This window comes from Rhyacophila brunnea, unplaced genomic scaffold (assembly GCF_057557595.1).
Source record: "Rhyacophila brunnea isolate RB1 unplaced genomic scaffold, BYU_Rbru_1.0 scaffold_18, whole genome shotgun sequence".
In the NCBI taxonomy this organism is placed as follows: Eukaryota; Metazoa; Arthropoda; class Insecta; order Trichoptera; family Rhyacophilidae; genus Rhyacophila; species Rhyacophila brunnea.
In genome coordinates, this window is record NW_028232837.1 from 11,519,567 (window position 1) to 11,538,324 (window position 18,758).

Genomic DNA, 18,758 nt, shown 5'->3' on the forward strand with positions numbered 1-18,758 from the left:
TAAATATTTCGGGACATCTTAGAAATTTGAACTCGATCCAAGCAGCCTAAAGAAAGGAGGTTGTAAAAATGTGCGCCTACCAGATGTAGCGACACATCAAGAAAGTCACTAAATCAACAATAACGGAAGTAACAACGTCACCCCACCAACTCAGAATCGCCCTAGCTGGAAAGAGATTGTCGGTAAATCCTGTAATTTCAGCGATCACTATCCTCAGTAATGAGCCAAAGAATATAAACAGAGAAAACGTGCGATTATCTTTTTTATTTCTTCAATATTTCGACGCAAATTTTTCATAATAATATTGTTTGACATGACTTTTAAATGACTTTAAGTTTAAGCATTAAACATATCAATTATTACGTCTTAATCTTGAGATGTTTATAGCTCAGTCAAATATCAAAGCGTTTTTGTGTATCCAAATGTTTCTGAGAGAATCTAACTTTCAAGTACGTATAAATAATGACAATACCACATGGTTGAAGATAATAATTATAACAATAATATTATCATTATTCTCCTCATATATCTCCTTATTATCGATGATAATATGTATTGTTTTTTAAAATATATTATCTTTAATCTTGTATAAATAGAATGTGATAATAGTGTATAAATATACATACAGCTAAGTAAACCTCAGCTGAGCCTTCGTAGCTATATACAAAATAATTACAAGATAAAAAGATCTTTTTATATACGTTTTTAAATTTTCTGTTGAATCATATACAGTTGACAATTATATGTATTAATAATTTAGGACAAATAAGGCAATTGTCAACAAATCATTTTTTTGCTATTTTCCAACAAACAAACAAATATAGAATACTAAAATGTCATTTTGATTTCTATAGTAACGCACGTATATATTAACAATTTAGTTGATAGAACCACCCGCTTAGCAACCAATAATTATAGTGGATTGGATTACGGATTTCTTCCGAAATAACTTTTCATACTAAACAGAATTAACTGAAAATGAATTCAATTCTACTTAAAGATGGCTAAAAGTATCAAAAGAATGCATTGGCATCGTGTTCTGATATATTCTAAAAGTTTAAAATGTCTAGCTAGTCAAGAAGTTAGTTAAAAAATGATTGCAAGATTTTTACTTGATAAACAACCACCGGACAAACAAGAATACGAGCTAAGAAAAACGTGGTAATAAAATAGACGTACGAAATTTAAAAAAAAAATATCAAAGAAATTATTTATAAAAATTGCAAGGGTTATTATTGAGGCTTGATTTTTATTTAGTCGTATGGACACCATAGGTTTTTCTGGTTTGATGTTTGATATACTTAGTTGAATGTGTTGATTCAATAATACTAGCATTCTAATATTTTACTACAAGCCACAAATGTCTTTTAAGAATGCTGACCATGTTCTTCAAAGTCAATAGAATGAGTTTCATCAGATATATTTTACCCATTCCTGAATAACGCAATTCGTATAAAGTAAACACAAACTTGTCTGCACTCAATTTTACGAAGCTGTAAATCTTTCTTAATTCTCCGTCAGTGCCAACCCTGCCTGACACGCCTTAAGGCTTGAGCGTTCGCAGCGGAGAAGTGATCTACCTTGACATCTCGTCTCCATATCGGCGAAGAAGCCAGGGTAGGGCTGCTCGTCGCAGTAGAAGTTCGTGTACGGGACTGCTGCCAGTACAGGGTAATCAGTCCCCGGCCGTCCTGAAATTAGAAATAAACGTATTTAACAATATATATTTTTTTTTCGACCATGTCCGATCCAGATAGGATCATATGGGCCTCCACAGAGTGGAGGTTTGTATTGACAGATTTTGTTTTTTACGAGAAATGGATGTCAGCCACTTGCTCAACCTATTAGGTCCATACCACACACACAAATTGAAAAACAATACGTGTACTTGCCAGACCCAGGATTCGAACCTGGGACCCACGGCTTTATAGTCCAACGCTTATGCCGCGCGGCCACCGTGGGCGTGACACAATATATAAAACACTGATAACTCTACGATCAGAACAGAAAATACATAAGTATAATAACGAATAAATGTGTAATTCCTAAAACAGTTTATACGACTTTGATATTTTTATCTATACATTATCAGTTTGTCAGTAAAACGGGGGTGTCTCTACATTTGGCGCCTTATGCGTACTTTGCCTAGGTCAGGGGTTCACAAACTATTTTGTCAAAGGGACAATTTTGAAATTAAAAATATTTGGTGGGCATCCCTCATTTGTAAATATTTTCTGTATTTAAAAAACATAAGGCAAAAAAATAAATCTCATTGTGTAAAATTATATTTTTAACTAAACCTACACTATTATTACATACTCTTATTAATATACAAAAAAATAGTATTTAAATTTTTTTAATTTGATTTATGCACAATTGTTTGTTTGAAACTAAATCCTGAAATCTAGGCTCAAATTTTGTGATAAATTTTGAATTTTAATTTATTAACGCTCATTGTAGAAAACCTTCGAAATAAAGAAGCCATTTGATGAGCATGTTTAACTATATTTGAATATAGGTACCTCAAGTGAAAGTCCTTGGTAGAATTCAATTAAATTCGTATCACGATAAAATGCTTTTGCTTCCACGTTCTGTTGCAAATCTATTAATTATTCAAACTGAATATTTACGGGAACATTCTTGCCAGAGGATATTTAATTTGAAATGTAATTTTTAATATTCGCTATGAAGAATAAAAAAATAATACAAATTTAACATAAATCTCGCGGGATACATCAAAAAGTCACGCGGGACACACTCTATGAACGCCTGGTCTAGGTATATTATAATATCACTACCACTTTGATTGTAAATAACATTCTGAGATTTTTATGGTAATATAATAAATTATTATACACACAACGGCGTACTATTTCTGACCTTAATTTTATCTTCAAATTAATCATTCAGATTCCCCACAATTACCGTCTAACATTAAATTTAATGTAACCAGAATAAATATTCGTCCTCACTCCTATACATTCATACATATAAAACCAATCTAGGTTACAATTTTGTCCAGTGGCTCGACTCTGCAGAACCTTGAATCTTCACAGCGATGGAGTGGATACCCTTTGTTCTCTTGCCTCTTTCAAATTAAGTGTCTCCAAAATCCACGACTAATAGCATCTGGACGACTGCTTTTTTATTGTATTTTTCCTTTTTTTATAATGCCTAGCTTTTCTAGATATATACATTCTCATGTTTTTGGTCATGAATGTGTTTTTCTTTCTTTTTTTAACCATTTTCAATAATTTTCCAATTATATTCAATACGGCTGTTGGTACCTAATATTTGATCTAATTTAATTTGATTTAATATGCATTTTGTGTCCGCCTGTTATTGGTACCATCACATATTATTTTATTCTATATTATAATTTTACCTATTCTCTGTGATTGAACCTGTTGGCTGACCTAAATAAAATTTAAAAAAAATATATAGTAAGTAATTGTACAGTACATTTAAATATAATTATACTATAATAGCTAAAAACTGTGGACGAACAAACGCCATAATAGTCTTTAAACATCTAATATGCATGCTTCCTGAAGATTTGGGCAGGGAATGTATCTCAGCGACGTAGGCAAAAAAACATTTTTTTTATGAAATATACTGGTAAACGTTGAATTATTATTATTCCATACTTTATCTACCGTAATAAACAGTGCATGGTTTGTCAACACTCATAAGATGCCACTGCTATATACTTGTACTTATAAACAAATTAATATTTGCGATTAATTTTATTTTATTTGTTAAATTAGTAATATACGCATATGACATATCCAAATATTGGGGGTTGCGTACATAGCCCGCCTCGCCGGTATATCCTTTCTCATTATAATGCACCTGAACGGCGAAAATTGAGATGATTAGACTGCGCCACGGGAGATTTAAAAATTCTCGTTCAAGGAAACTGGATAATGTCGGCGCTGGATCGTCCAGATAGGAGGAAGTTTTTGAATGAGGCCAAGACCCGCCAAGGGTTGTAGTGCCATAATTAATGATAATGATGATATCCATATGTATTGAAAATGTCGGAAAACAAAACCCGGAATACTAAGCCCAAATCTTATGAAATGTCACAAAAATTATTTGGTCTTATTAACCAAATTGCTAAGTTTTTTTGTAACGAAACGACACAAATCATTGTTTGTAGAAATATAAGTGTACGACATAACAAGTTTCATTTTAAAGCTTAGGAAAAACTATGTACCTAAAGTAAATTACTATACGAAGGGTACCTACACGGCAAAAACAGGCTGATCGCATTTTTTCATTAAGCAGATTTAAATGCTAATCTGTTCACTACCAAAATCGATTTCATTGGTTAATAAAAGAAGAGAGAAGAAAGTGTAGTCAAGCTTGTGTATACAACTGCACAAAAACGTAGGATATGTTTTTATTACTTTCTTTCACTTTTATTATATTTAAAAAATAAATGAGAAATCAATATATAAATTCTTTTACTTGCATTAACCCATTTTCCAACCAATAACGATTTCAGTCAACTTTTTGTACTCATAACTAATTATCATTTTGTCGATGAGTCTGTTTTTTTCCGTGTACCCTCCAATTACATAATAATTATTACAAAGTTTTTAATAGGCCGTATTCTTATTTGTCCGGTACAAATCTTGCAATCGATTTTCGGTGTCGGTCTAGCTAGACATTTGAAACTTTTAGAATATATCAGAAAATGATGCCAATGCATTTTTTTAATACTGTTAGCCATCTTTAAGTAGAATTAAATTCATTTTCAGTTAATTCTGTTTTGTATGAAAAGTTATTTCGAAAGAAAGAAAAGAAATCCGTAATCCAATCCACTATTAATTATTAGTTGCTAGGAAATTATTAATATATACGTGCGTTACTATGGAAATCAATATGAGTGTCAAAATGACATTTCAGTATTATTTATATCAAATATATTTTTTTTGATCGTTTTAAGCTAGTCAAGTCAAGTATATATGATTCAAAAGAAAATTTAAAAACGTTGTATATAAAAAGTTCTTTTTATCTTGTAATTTTTATAATAATTCCCAAACCGGAATGCCATTTAAATTTTTTCCAGGAAAACTGAGCTCCGGTGCGTCTCAGCCATTTCGAGCACTAATTCGTTTAGTATAACCATTTTTGTTACCGACGTTCTGGCGCCATGTATGTATCGAATAAAATTATTTGCCGGAAGTTTTCATAAACACGGCTTACATAAACCAGCACTTTACAAGAGGTCATGGAAATAATAATGAACCCATATCCGCTTTTATCAAAAAATTCACACAAGAAACGAATTGAAATATCAAAATTATTAATAGATAGATTTATTTAAATACCGCCAAAAATAAATAAACTTGTATAAAACTTCTAAATAGATCAATAAAAAACACATTTTTTCTAGGTTAATTATATTTCAGTGTTTATAATGAATGAATTGAGTCATTTAGTGAATTATGCCTGTTCAATAATGATCCATATATCACTTTTTAAAACCAGTAAATAATAATTCGAAATATTTCTGAACGTTTACGTTGACAGCTATTGCTAAATAGATACCTACTTAATAAATATACTTAATACATAATATGCAATAAAAACGTCTAGTTTTTTTGCTTATTAAAACTGTGGGAATATATATATCATATTGAATGGTAAATTGGCACAAACGTGCAAACAAGTTAAACATATAATGTGCAGCTGGTATAATGAGTTTTTTTGTGTACCAAGATTTTGTAGCCTGTTCGTTCAAAAATACACGTATTTTATAGCCACACACAATCGTTATTCATACATAAATAATTGTGAATTAAATATTTTTTCAATCAGAAACATTTTGTTTATTTCATTGCAGAGTTTAAATTTACGTAACCATTAACAGCCTCAAAAACTATTATGAAAAATCCTAGAAAATATCAATCTAATAAACCATTTTTTTTTAAATCAACGAATAGGTACACACATTTAAATAATTACTAGATAAAAAGAACTTTTTATATAAAACGTTTTTAAATTTTCTGTTGAATCATATAAACTTGACTTGACTAGCTTAAACGATCAAAAAAAATGTACTTGGATAGAAATACTGTATAATGAAATGACACTTCATATTAATTTCCATAGTAACGCACATATATATTATTTATTATTTATATAATAATTTAGTTGCTAGGACCCCCTAGTAACCAATAATGGTATCGAAATAACTTTTCGTACAAAACAGAATTTACTGAAAATGAATTCAATTCTACTTAAAGATGGCTAAAAGTATTTAAAAAAATGCATCGGCATCGTGTTCTGATATATTCTAAAAGTTTCAAATGTCCAGCTAGTCGGGAAGTTACTTAAAAATCGATTGCAAGATTTGTACCGGACAAATAAGAATACGGCCTAAGAAAAATGTTGTAAAATACATAATATCAATTTATCGAATCTGAAATCTACGAATTCACAAGCGACAGACACGTCACCCCGCTCAGTCATCGGGGTCGTATACTTTTATGAATCAGATATATTAGCGTTTAAACGTTTGAATAAGATATTCCATTAAATCACAAAATTGCTCAATACCACGTGTGGAGTTTAAATCGATTAGAAGATTTATTAATAATAAACTGATTAAAATCAAATAATGGCCTAGCACTCATTTTTTTATCTGATGATAACTTCTTCAATTTTTAATAATATAAGCAAACTGAATCTCTGACACATGGAGGTCATCCGAATATAATTATTATTGCAGATTTTTTTCGCGTTATACAGATAGATTAATAAAGCACTTTTTATCAAATGAATAATTCTTAAGAATCGAAAATGTAACATTCTTTATTGAACTGAACTATTTTTTTGTTATGTTAACAAAGAATGCTACATTCTCAAAAAATATTCGTTGAACAAAAAATAGGAAAAATTGGAGAGATTACTGACCCCATAGATAGAGTATTATGAAACAATTTAACCTTGAAATTGCGCAGATTGCGATTTCTTCCACTGCGTACGAATTACATAGGGTTATTTTAATTATTGTTTCCAACTGCTCTTACATGAAGCATATTGCATCGTTTTCTATCACGTCGCTCTAACTATGTCATATTTTCTGTAAAAACTATCGAACTTCACACGTATGTGGTATGTTTATAATAACTACAAAAACCAGTCGGTAATAATAGCATTATTTTAAAGCGCCTAAATTAGTGTATATATTTTTTTTATTTCGTCGTAATTAGGTAGGACGCAGATGGCTAAATTGGTAAAGTACATTGACCGTAATCAAATGGATGCAGGTTCATATCCCACTTGGCGTCAGAATATGTATGTTTCCAAAGTTTATCTGTATATACGAGTACCATTGATATACTACTGGATGAATCATATGCTTCTTAAAATGACGCCCGATTTTCAGCGACTCGGCCAGTGTTAAAACTTACTGTTGTAATATCAGCGGACTTAACTCGATATAAGCTCAGTTAATATTTGTCTCGAAAACGACCTGGCAATAATTATGAGTAAGCCCAATCTAGCTTGCATCTTACTCTAACTAATAGTCAGCGCATGACGACTTGCTCTGTCCGCTCAGACATGAATTTTTGGTAGTTTGCAAGCTTTGGGTTGCAGATACCCTTAGGGTCACTATTCCAAGAACGCAAATTTAGTTTTACAGCCAGGGCAATACGGGTGAAATTCGGGAATCCATGTATAACGGTTATAATATAACTACAAGGAAATATTATAAGACGATATTCATAATAAATTTTGTGGTACATTTTTAAAATGACACTTGTATGGGAACTCCTCATCTAGTAGTATATCAATGGTACTAATATGTACCTATGATTTCGCGATTGACGAGTGATAAAGTTAGTGCCCGCGTGTGAAGTCGCGAGTTTCGGGCTCAAATCCCCAGTCTGACAAATTCACGTCACAATGTTTTTCAATAATTGAATGCTTGGATCCATACCATTTTCAAAATACTTTGTATAATATTTATATCTACTTGGTAAAAATTACAAATTATAAAGCCAAGACGTTCACCAAATAACATGGAGAGAAAAAATGTTACAGTGAAAAATCTTGCCCAGACAGTCTTGAAGTATAAATTTGCAAGGTCCTTGAATATATAACATATATTTCTTCTTGCTTAACTTGAACATAAATCTATTCACGATTTAAATAAAGTAATCTTTTACATGATTGCACTTTTTGGTTCTATGCCTACATTCGTTCGATTGAAGTATATTTACGCCCACATCAGTGATTATTAACATTTTACCGTTTTTACATGACTGTCAAACAAACAATATTAAATAATTACAAGATAAAAAGAACTTTTTATATACAACGTTTTTAAATTGTTGAATCATATAAACTAGACAATTCTATGTATTAATAATTAAGGACAAATAAGGCAATTGTCAACAAATCATTTTTTTGCTATTTTGCAACAATCAAATATAGAATACTGAAATGTCATTTTGATTTCCATAGTAACGCACGTATACATTAATAATTTAGTTGCTAGGACCACCCTCTTAGCAACCAATAATAGTGGATTGGATTACGGATTTTTTCCGAAATAACTTTTCATACAAAACAGAATTAACTGCAAATGAATTCAATTCTACTTAAAGATGGCTAAAAGAATGCATTGGCATCGTGTTCTGATATATTCTAAAAGTTTCAAATGTCTAGCTAGTCGGGAAGTTAGTTAAAAATCGATTGCAAATAAATAATTTAAAAAATGGAAGGGGATGATATAAAATATTTTAATTATTTTAAACAAAAATATAGGTGTGATTTTAAAGTTTAATAATATGATTTAATGAGAGATTCGAGTTAGGGCACTAAATCTGAACTAATAATAAGATTTCAGAGCGTACTTCAGTGAAACGGCAAATAATTTTCAACAGTAGGTGCGACGAAATTTCTCACTAGTTGCCTGGATTCGCTAATCGGAGACTGATAGTCGAAGTGTGCGCACGTCGTTTTGTTTTGTCATGGCGTCGGATGAAAATATTCTTAAATCGTGTAAAGATGACTAAAAAACTTTACGTATGTACTTAAAAAAAGGAACATGTCAATAAATATACTATTATTATTAGTAAAATAAGAATAAACATAACATTAAATGGACGCATGTTGGATTTTTATGACAAATTATATTTCGTTCTGCACGCGTCATTTGCACAACCCGCGCATCGCCTAGCCACGATCTTTTTAGACCATGCCTCAACTGAAGTATAGCCTTAAGTGTCTGTATGTTGTTTCGAAATACTTCCCCTATGATCTTGTCTATTCACATGATACCAAAATATAAATAATATGTTTTTTTGTCTGTCTATTTTTTTGTTATAACTCAAAAAATACTACACCAATATTAATGAAATTTGAAAAACTTATAGAATATAGTATTGGTACAAATTTAATATAGTTTCATCTCGATATCTTAAAAGGTTGCGTAGTTATAAGATAAAACTTATATCATAATTATATAACGCTCTTGTAACATTTTATCACGAGTGGGTAAAGTGATCAGATATTAGTGGTAGAGTAATGAGTAATGTTAAATTTACTGTAAGGAAATCTAATCTAAAAATAAATCTAATTAGTGCACTTCTAAATAATTCATTGTTAAACAAGTTGATAAGTCTCGAAATCATGTTATAAAGTAATTACAATTTTAAGTTTGACATGCCCTCTAAAACCAGGCATAATGCTGATATCTTTGTGCTTTATATTGTGTATGTTCTATATATCGGATGACCTTGATATTTTTCTAGCATACATATTTATATAATATAAACAAATACTCCGTTGTTAGCTCAAAATATCTAAATTATCGACTAACCAACTTTTGGCAGGAACGCATGATATATAACAGTGTTTCCCAAAGAGTGGTACGCGTACCCCCTGGGGTACGGGAAGAATTTGGTGGGGGTACGCGCTGTACCGGCCTTGGCTGCGCCTAGTGTAACAAACATTAATACGACATCAATACAACGTCCATGCTAGAAGGTTTATCGCGTGCGGAAGAAGAGCAATTATTGTTGGAATTAGCTTCAGACGGATTCTTGAAAGATAAATATAAGGAGCGTACTTTAATATCATTCTGGTTGCAAATGCAACATGTGTATTCAGTTTTAACAGAGAAAGTCCTGAAATACATCTTGCGTCTTCCAACTTCATATCTATGTGAAGTTGCTTTTTCAGCATTTGTAGACATTAAGTCATAAAAATAGAAAAAGCTTTTGGATGTGGAACCGCATCTCAGATTAAAATTAACAACCAGGGAACCAAATTATGATGATCTGTCAACAATTTCATCCTTCTCATTGATTATTATGAATATTATTTTTCGTTTATTATTTTGTTTATGTACTAAAAAATGAAAAAATAAATATTTTGATTGTTATTAAAGTATATTCATTTTTTGACATTTTTTGACGGGTGGGGGGGGGGGGGATACTCAGTGTTACGAAAATGTTAGAGGGGTATACAAATGTCAAAAGTTTGGGAATCGGGATGGGAGATTCATTCAAGTTCAATCTGACCGAACACTTAAGAGTAAAAATCAGTTAGAACACTTTATAAGTAATTCATACATTTGGTGAGTTCCCGATAAAAGAGGACGTTATGGTTCGATTGAAATGAAATGCAATATGTTATATAAATGTATATTTCATTGTTTAAAAATAATAACTATAATAATAATTATAACATCGGTTTTTAGAAATGTATGAATATTTTAATGAATAATACATTATTATAATTACAGTGACCTCTAGTTGAGATGCCTCGATGGTTATTTTAATTGGAACTAGATTCCATTATAATTTTACGAATATGCTTCGTAATTCGGGTATTAGATGTCTCTACGAGATCACAACTTTTGATGTGATCCCCCTTAAGCTGCTAAAACTTATTTTAGTTTTGCATTGCCAAAAAGTAAAGTTACTTTCGATGTCAAAGTATATTTCAACTTGCATGGATAGTTTTATTATTACCGGCATTATAATATTAAATATTAAAAGTGCATTTTCATTGATAAATAAGCAGCTTGTATTCCCAGCTGGTGTTTGAACCGGTGACCTTACTCTCGCTGCGCTACTTACGGTGTGCAATGTCTAACAATGTTATTGTAATAGGAAAGTACAGTGCACATTCATTTCATGATATAAACATAAACTCACATTTTTTGTCATATGTAAATCTTGACAATATAATATAAATATTATTTTTACAATAAGTAGTCGTGAAATTCATCAGTCCAATGGTTACATAAAAAAGGTTGTTTTAAATAAATTTTTACTATATTATAATATAATATTATTGGTTGGACCAATTATGGTGGCCCGCATTCGTTTTTTCCTACCTAGCAAAAATCTCAGATATTGTCGCAAGACCAGGCGACTAGCAGTCATGGGTCATGAGTCGACCATGATTAAGTTACATTCAGTTACTGCAAGACAGCGGACGCGCCTAAGGTTGTTAAAGCTAAGCCATCGTTAACTGATTAATTCGATTATACAGACTCTATCGCACCGTGATCTGATACGATACGGCCGAAGCTGCGTTAACAACAGAGTGACTCATCCAAAACGCATATGTTCGACCTTCGTTGCGCTAAATTTGATACGGTTTGAGCGAACGTCGCGTCTATCATGCATCCTAAGCTATTTCATCATTATTTATCCCAAAACACAAGTGAAACCGTGAAAGTGACATTCCGAACCGTCCGTTTACCAGTGCGTGAGTACGTGAACACCAAACCAGCTCCAGCGCGCGCCAAGCCTCTCAACATAAAAGGTCCGTGTCAGGCATCCTGTTTAAGCCCCCCTAGATCCGTAATCCACAAGTATCTTCAAAATTACACTTCAAAAAACTCAGCTAAGTACTATTACACCATATTATAGTAATCCGTCAAATCCCTATTTCCAAAAATCCTTCTTACCTTCACGACCATACAACTATAACATTGACAAGTGACACAGAACCAATTCAGTGTAGTTTTAAAACTAGTGATTTAAAAGCAGACGACGAGTATTGGTGTCTTAAAAGGCGTAAAAAGGACAGGTAGTATGTACTGTCTTACACGCCGACAAGAACTAGTAAAATATAATGAGATTCTCATCGTCCATAGACAATACCATGGTAATAGTACCCACAGCCTAGTTAGTCACTTGGTGAACACTAATATCATTGTCGCTTTCCAACCATTTCCGTTTGGCCGAGATCGTTACTCAATATGTCCTAGAATTTTACAAACTACCTATCAGACTTTTGTATGAGACAGCTCGGAACGACACATAGCCTTTTGATTTGATATTTCTGGCATCCCTGTAACCTCTCGTGCACAAACTGATAATAATTATCAATTCTCACATTAAAAATATTACGGTTTTCCATAACTGCATTAAGGACCTACCTACTGCCTACTAAAAATGTTGCAATATCCGGGGTCTAAGGTCAACTCTCATGTCGGTAAAATACACTGACTCTAGTATTAAAAATCATTTTGCAATGGAGACCAAAAAAAAAACAATACCCAAGTATTATACATATTTTTTGCATATTATTGAAGAAATGATAGACATTTTTAACATAATAATATGTAATTAGTCAATACAAAACTGCTTCCAGGTATAACTAATAATCCAGTGGAATTCAAACTGCGGGCCGTGAAAAAAATGAAAAAGTCTTCGGGTTTTTTGACGGTTAATAGATGGAAAAAATTCTCTCGAAAACAATGGGAACTGGAATATCTAATGGGAAGGAGAAACAGGCAGCCGATCGAATACGGGATAAAATTAAACGCGTGTCAACTATAATACGCCATACGTCGACTACTGATACCTGCTCTCGGTTTATGCACTGACGCTCATTTAATATTGGTGTATTGAAGGTTGCAACACACTATTGCACGTCTATAATGCGTGGTTCATTTTTTTAGGACACTTATATATTCGAAACCGTGAATCAAAACGTAGTGTATTGGAATATAGCTTATCGGATTTATATTTATTAATCTGTTCAGTGATTCTCTCCATCTCTCAAAAATACCCACGTACCTTGGTTTTGGATTGAAATAAGATTTTTGGTAAAATGGTAAAAATGCTAAATAATGTCCTCAATAATTCTAAGTGGAATTTTCATTTAGGGAGGTAATACCTAGGGATCGCAATACCTGTATTTCAAAACCGGTATTCCAGTATTCATCAATACCGAAATACCGGTTTTAAAAATCCAAAATATCGTAATTTTCGGTATTAAGAAAGCACACTTGTTTACGTTTTTGAAAATGAATTATAAGTTATGTGCTGCTAAAATGCAAATATATTGAGACCAACATAGGTGAAAAAATAGTAAAACAAATTTCATCACATATATTTTATAAAAGTACTTGTCGCGATGAATTATCATTGCGTGTTCAATTATTCTATAATTATTGATGACTGTACAAGCGTTGAATTTAAGAAGCTTTTCCTGCAGCCGGACTTATTTGCACTTGATGAACTTTTGAGGTATTTAGTTAAAATTACCAATATATACAAATTATTTGTAAAAATCACTAGTTCTACAATTATGATCAATACATATTTTTAAATGTCAACATATTAAATGCAACATAAAAATAATATGTTTAAAAGATTTTAATAGCTATATTTATTGATAAGCACTTACTTCAGTTTTGTTTAATGTTTAAGAAATACAGGTATTAATACCAGTATTCCATAAGAAATACCGAAAAACCGGTATTGACATTTTCATTCGGTATTGCAATCCCTAGTAATACCCGATAACACTGAGATTAATTTTTTTCGGCGGAAAAGGCTTCAAGAAAAAATTGGTTGCTGTGAATTTTTTTTACCCATTAAGAGGCGCTGTAAAAGTAATAAAGTTTGAAAAGTACTGTTAATAGCTGTACATGTTTTTATTTATTTTTTAATTACTACCGTATTTAGAAATGGAATTTGGCATTTAAGTAATATTGGTGATTATGCGCCCACCATGGTTGCCAGCGGCAACGTGTCCACTTATGAAGTCGTGAGTCGCGGGTTCGGAGTACGCTTCTGGCTTATTCACAATATGTTGTTTTTTAATGTGTGTTTGAATCCACTGCATGGATCTAATAAAACAACCGAAATGTCGAAAACAGTGATGGAAAATACACTTATACTAAAATATAAGGATTTAAAAAAAATACTATTTTATAATTATATTCTTAAAATTATAGGCGTACAAAATCTGATTACCACATTTGCGTCTCTCTATAACGCCCCTAGGCAGAGTGCTGCCCGTAGGCAAACTTAGAATGTCATCCCCTTTCATTTTCATTTTCAAATTGTGTACAATATGACCTATTTTATTAGTAATGATTATAGGTAATGAGGATTATAGCATTTCCACAAAACATATTCTTAAACAGATAGGATTGGAGGCCCCCTCGTGATTATTTTCCCTACAAAATAAACCGCCATTGGTTATTGCAATACAACATTGGAATAATAATATGATATTTTACCAGGATTTTTAATGCTTCCATTATTTTTCAACCAACGAATCGACTGCATATTCTGCGTGATAGAAAACTGCCATTGCTTTCAAAAGTTATGATATTCGTGTTCGTTCCTTCATTTGACACCCTTTAAAATGTGACGCCCCTAAGCAACATATGACCTGCGGGCGTTACTGTCATACATATACTGTACTGTAACTGTAATGGTAATAAAACGACACTACACCGAACATTTATAAGTTATATTGCAGAAATAATAGTGTTTTTTTTGTTCATTAAAAAACTATTATGCAACTAGCCAATAAGCCACCACAGAGGTCGAACGCCCACGTTTTTATTCGGTATGCAAACAAGTCTATTGGCGTTTGTACTGCTTTGACATGAGAGGAAAACAATTCCGTTTTTTTCTGCAAATCATCTCATGTCGTTAAAAACAAATACCTGCGACATTATCTCATTATGACCTAACCGTCAAGTAGTGGGTGGATTATATTATTTTTGGGACCAATTATTTATAAAATTCTAACAATATGTTAATTGAATAATCCTATCAGTGTAGCTCCGGCAGATATTGTCATCCCGGTTATAACGTCTAGTATAGGATGGTTATATTTATTTATAACATATTATAACACTTTGGACCCTGCGATTATCTGTATTAATGGCACCCAACTCGTGCAAGTCACCAGTTACGTCTATATCGGACAGCAGGTGTCCATAGACGGAAGCATGCACGATGAAATTGCTCGAAGAACAAAGCTGGGATGGAGTGCTTTCGGACGTCTGAATAGTATCTTCAAGAGTGACCTACCATTGTGTCTTAAGCGTAGGGTGTTCGACCAATGTGTGCTACCCGTGCTCACGTATGGCTGCGAGACGTGGACCCTCAACACGAGAGATGTCCAAAGGCTAAGAGTCGCACAGCGAGGCATGGAGAGGTGTATGTTGGGCATCACGCGAAAGGACCGTTAGAGAAACGAATGGGTTAGGAAGCAGACAGGAGTACGCGATGTAATAGACGTTGCCAAACAGCTAAAATGGAGATGGGCGGGGCACATTGCTCGCCGAAAGGACGGCCGCTGGACAAATGCCGTCATCCAGTGGTACCCAAGGGGCACGAAACGGCCACAGGGTCGCCCTAAAAGCCGCTGGATTGACGAACTGGCGGAAATACGTGGCAGCGAACGACACAGGACCGAGAGAATTGGAAGAAGCTTGGGGAGACCTTCATCCAGCAGTGGATTGACCCCGGCTGATGATGATGATAACACTTTGAGCCCACGTTGGTCGCCAGTTATAGTATTTATAAAATAGAAACACTTCCGGTTTCGTATTTATTCAGAGTTCACAGAGATGTAAGCAATAATAACAGAGAACACTCCAAACAGTACAAGAAAATAGATTAACAAGATAAGATGACTCGCTCGACAAAATAACCAGATGAACATGCCAAAAATGACTAGTTCAGTTCAGGTAGGTATCACATTTGACAACTAGATATCACACTTATCACTAGAAACGAATCTCGATAGTGTAAGGTGCTTACTCTCAAAATAGAGGACCTGTATGATCAAAAGGGTCAGAGCTAATCAGACTAAACTGACTGGCTGTAAGAGTGTGAGAGATATCAATTACGGAGTCAAGATATAGTTAAATCCTAATCCGCCTACATAGTGCATGCGGCGTCCAGTCAATGGGCACCGCCATCTATGTGTCTCTTTTCGAAGTTACGCCGCTAAACATAGAGTTAAATCCTAATCTGTCTACATGCGCTTGCGGTATCCAGTCAATAGACCGCGCTATCTGTGGGTCTCTTTTAGAAGGCATGCCGCTATACTAGGTAGTTAAAAATTCTTTAAATGGGAGACTTTGTATGAATGCATAGTGGTAGTGCCTAGTGACAGCGTACAAAGTGTACAATAAACAACACTCATGCATTTTTATGCTAGGGCGGTAGTAAGCTGTGAAGATACGACATAAATATTGCACACTAAACTTTGTCAGTCATACTAATTATTCTCATTGAAATTAGAATATAAATTACAGATGGTATTGGTTTGTCTTTTTTTTAAATCAATTAAACCCTTGCCTAAACCAAACCATAATAGTAGAGGAGGTTGTGGAAATCCATCAAAAATAATGCGCATTTTGTCAGACATAGGTACTAATTTGTTTTCATTGAACACATAATACAAATCGCAAATGGTTTTAACCAAACCATAACAGATAAAAAATATCCTTATTTCTATGAAATATCTAAAATTATGTATTATGTAATGGTGATTTAAATTTTCTATAGATAGATAGAAGAACATTTTTTCAATCTAATATATTATATTATGGTTTGCTTTAGGAAGGATTTCTTTGAATTTAAAAAACTAAATAATACAATCTACAATTTGTATTATTAGTTCAATGAAAACAAATAAACATGACTAACAAAGTTTAATGTGCATTATTCATACAGCCTACCTCCACCATTCACCACTACTTTGATATGGCTGCCATCTTGGAAAATGGTGGACGATTTTTTAAAATTTAACTATCTCTAATTAACAGCTAAAAATATCAACAATAAAAAAACATATATTTCCAATAAAATTAAAATAGATTTTACAAGATGCTTCCTGGATACAGAACAATTTTAGACTCAAACGGAGGCAACTTACTGGTTAACAAATAATATTGATAAACACTGATTTATATCACAAAACACAATACTGATTTCATTTTTATCAGTGGTATGATTTTGAATTATTCTCAATGGAATTTCTGCGTGGTTATCTATTTTTCTTTAGAGAGTTAAGTGTTAATAGTTAAAAGACATTAACAATTACGAAATTTATTTTATCTTTTCACGAACCCAATTTATTAATGGCGCAAAATTCTCAATAAAAACACTATCTTCACTAATAGCCAATCAACCAGAACAAAAACAAAAAGTTGATTTTTAGGCAGACACCGATATGTTTATTTCGTTTATTTGTTATATTACTTTATCGTTAATTGAATTTCGCCACCACTCTTTCTATAAGTACCTATTGGTCGATTTTAATTACCTCATAATAATATATTTGTCTTAATTTATTTGTAACGCATGAAAGAAAACGTATTATGTAAATGTGTAGGAGAGAGCGACACAGGCATATAAGACTAATTATTATTAAATGGGGGTGTGAAAATGTGAAAGCAAAGATTGAAGTAAATTCAAATTTAAAAAAATTGAAAAGTACACTGACATGAAAATAAAGTTTGTTTTAATCGGGCATTGAAAAATAACAATTCATAGAATACTCTCATAATAGTTTGACAGATTTTTATAGTGCAGTACTAGCATATCGAATATAATATAGAGAATATTAAACGATAATACAATAATTAATTCGTGACAGATTGACGGAAAGGTATAAAGAAGTATGAATGATATCGGATAAGACACACTATTTTTAAAATGTCAATTTGTTTGTTGAAAATGTGTTTCCAAAACTCACGATGGTTTGTAGAGCTTACGAAAAACGTATACATATTGATCATGCATAATTTTGAAAACACTATATAACCAATAGAAAAAAATACGACACCCAGTAAGAATTCTGAGAGTTCTGAGATTTCTGAGACATCTGAGATTCTGAGACTTCAGACAGTATTGTAAGAGCCATTACCTAAAATTTGTCGCAATTAAATAGGATGCCTATAGCATTGTAGTCGATGTATGTGGGCGCGAATCCCGTGAGATGCAGGGTCGATTCCTGCTGGGTGTCGTATTTTTTTTCTTCAAAATAGTGTTAAGTTTTTCTCGGAAGTGTTTTCATAATTATGTATGTTCAATAAAAAGAATGTTAAATCTTGTGAATTATTCGTAGAATAAAAAAATAGCATTCATCATATTGTGTGAAATTACATAATTTTGAGAAATAAAAGACCATATTATTTAGAATCATAGAAAATATTATGTATGGCCGAGTGTGATTCAAACTCATATTTTTCACTGTTTGATGAGTGTCTTTATCCTTTAGTATGCTACTAATCCATCTACAACGCATGCGAATTAATCCCAACAACTACGTTATCTTGGGTGCTTCACATTCCGCAAATGAAAATGCCACTATCTTTATAATCATCATATTACTAACAGATGGCATCAGGTGATGACCAAATTTATTATGTAATTCAACTAAGAATCTAACATTCTTAAATCTTCTGTACCTACTTATATTCATTATCTAATAAAAACGTTATTTATTAT

The 18,758-nt window shown here is 32.5% G+C and overlaps 1 protein-coding gene across 1 annotated transcript in view; it reads right to left on the reverse strand.

Moving 5' to 3' along the window:
- The window catches only part of LOC147073204 (uncharacterized), a 109,477-nt gene that overhangs the window by 12,978 nt on the left and 77,741 nt on the right, over window positions 1–18,758 (reverse strand). The window contains exon 3 of the mRNA XM_085945533.1: window positions 1,581–1,691. Within this exon, the coding sequence (XP_085801659.1) occupies window positions 1,581–1,691 (111 nt within the window). The remainder of the gene's footprint in view (window positions 1–1,580; window positions 1,692–18,758) is intronic.